Here is a 1045-nt window from a genome sequence, read left to right as displayed (position 1 = left end):
TAAACCTTTCTATTAGCAGCCAAGCACGAAATCATTGTCCTATCAGGACTCCTTTAAAATGCATAGTATGTTCTCTTAAATTGTGTTTTTTCATCTTATTTACCTTTTAGGTCACTGAATTCTGTAATGCAAAAAAACATAACCGAGAAGCTCCAACTATACAAAACCAAAAATGCAATTCCAGAAGCATATGGGAGGTGATTAGCAATTCTGAGGATTTCAACAACACAACACCTATGGTAGAAACACCTCCTCAACCTACCTTTTCATTACTGAAGATCAGTGAAAGAATTGTGTGCTTAGTTCTTGATAAGTCTGGAAGTATGTCGGTAAGCTCCATGGGCCCATTTTTCCTGGGTGTGGGGGGCTGATAAGTGACTGAATAGCTAAGAAAACACTGTACTCTATCTGTGCTTGAGCTGTCCTTAATTGCATGATGGCATCAATTCCTAGGACTTCCAGTGGTTCCAACCTCAAAGGGGGGAAGGCAACAAAATTTACTGAAGGAAAGATATCAATAGAGTTAAACAGACCTAACAAAAAATTTTTCATCCTTAAACTGGAAGGTTTACAGAAGAGGGCTTTGAAGACTGTTAATAGAGCTTCAGATGAAGGTTTAGAACAAGAGATGAAGTACATAAATGGTTTCTAACTAAGCCCCCGTTATATACTGGAAGTGCTTGAGAGACATGAGAATAGAGTGGAATGGAAGCTGCTGATCTCCATAATCCAGGTCAAGGAACAGCATTAACAAGATATTTTTAAACATGGGTTTATTTTGTATGTATCATTTATACAAATGACCTCTTTATGACCAAAGATACAGAAAAAAAATGTACCATAATAAACAAATGGTGTGGTATTGCAGGTTAATGCACTGGACTACAAAGTTGGTTTGAACTGAAAGGTCGACAGTTCAAGTTCACCCTATATCGGGCCCCTATGGGTCAGAACCAACTCAATGGCATTTAACACCAACAACACACAAATATATGACTGAATCCAGTCATTCATTTATTCTAATAGAATTTAATGAGTGTCTACT

General features: G+C 37.4%; 1 protein-coding gene across 1 annotated transcript in view; it reads left to right on the top strand.

Moving 5' to 3' along the window:
• CLCA4 (chloride channel accessory 4) overlaps positions 1–1045 on the top strand; it is a 47108-nt gene that overhangs the window by 13572 nt on the left and 32491 nt on the right. The window contains 1 exon segment of the mRNA XM_006878327.1: positions 111–329. Coding sequence (XP_006878389.1) covers positions 111–329 — 219 coding nt within the window.

This window comes from Chrysochloris asiatica, unplaced genomic scaffold (genome assembly GCF_000296735.1).
Source record: "Chrysochloris asiatica unplaced genomic scaffold, ChrAsi1.0 scaffold00002, whole genome shotgun sequence".
In the NCBI taxonomy this organism is placed as follows: Eukaryota; Metazoa; Chordata; class Mammalia; order Afrosoricida; family Chrysochloridae; genus Chrysochloris; species Chrysochloris asiatica.
This window is presented reverse-complemented; position numbering and strand designations above follow the sequence as displayed.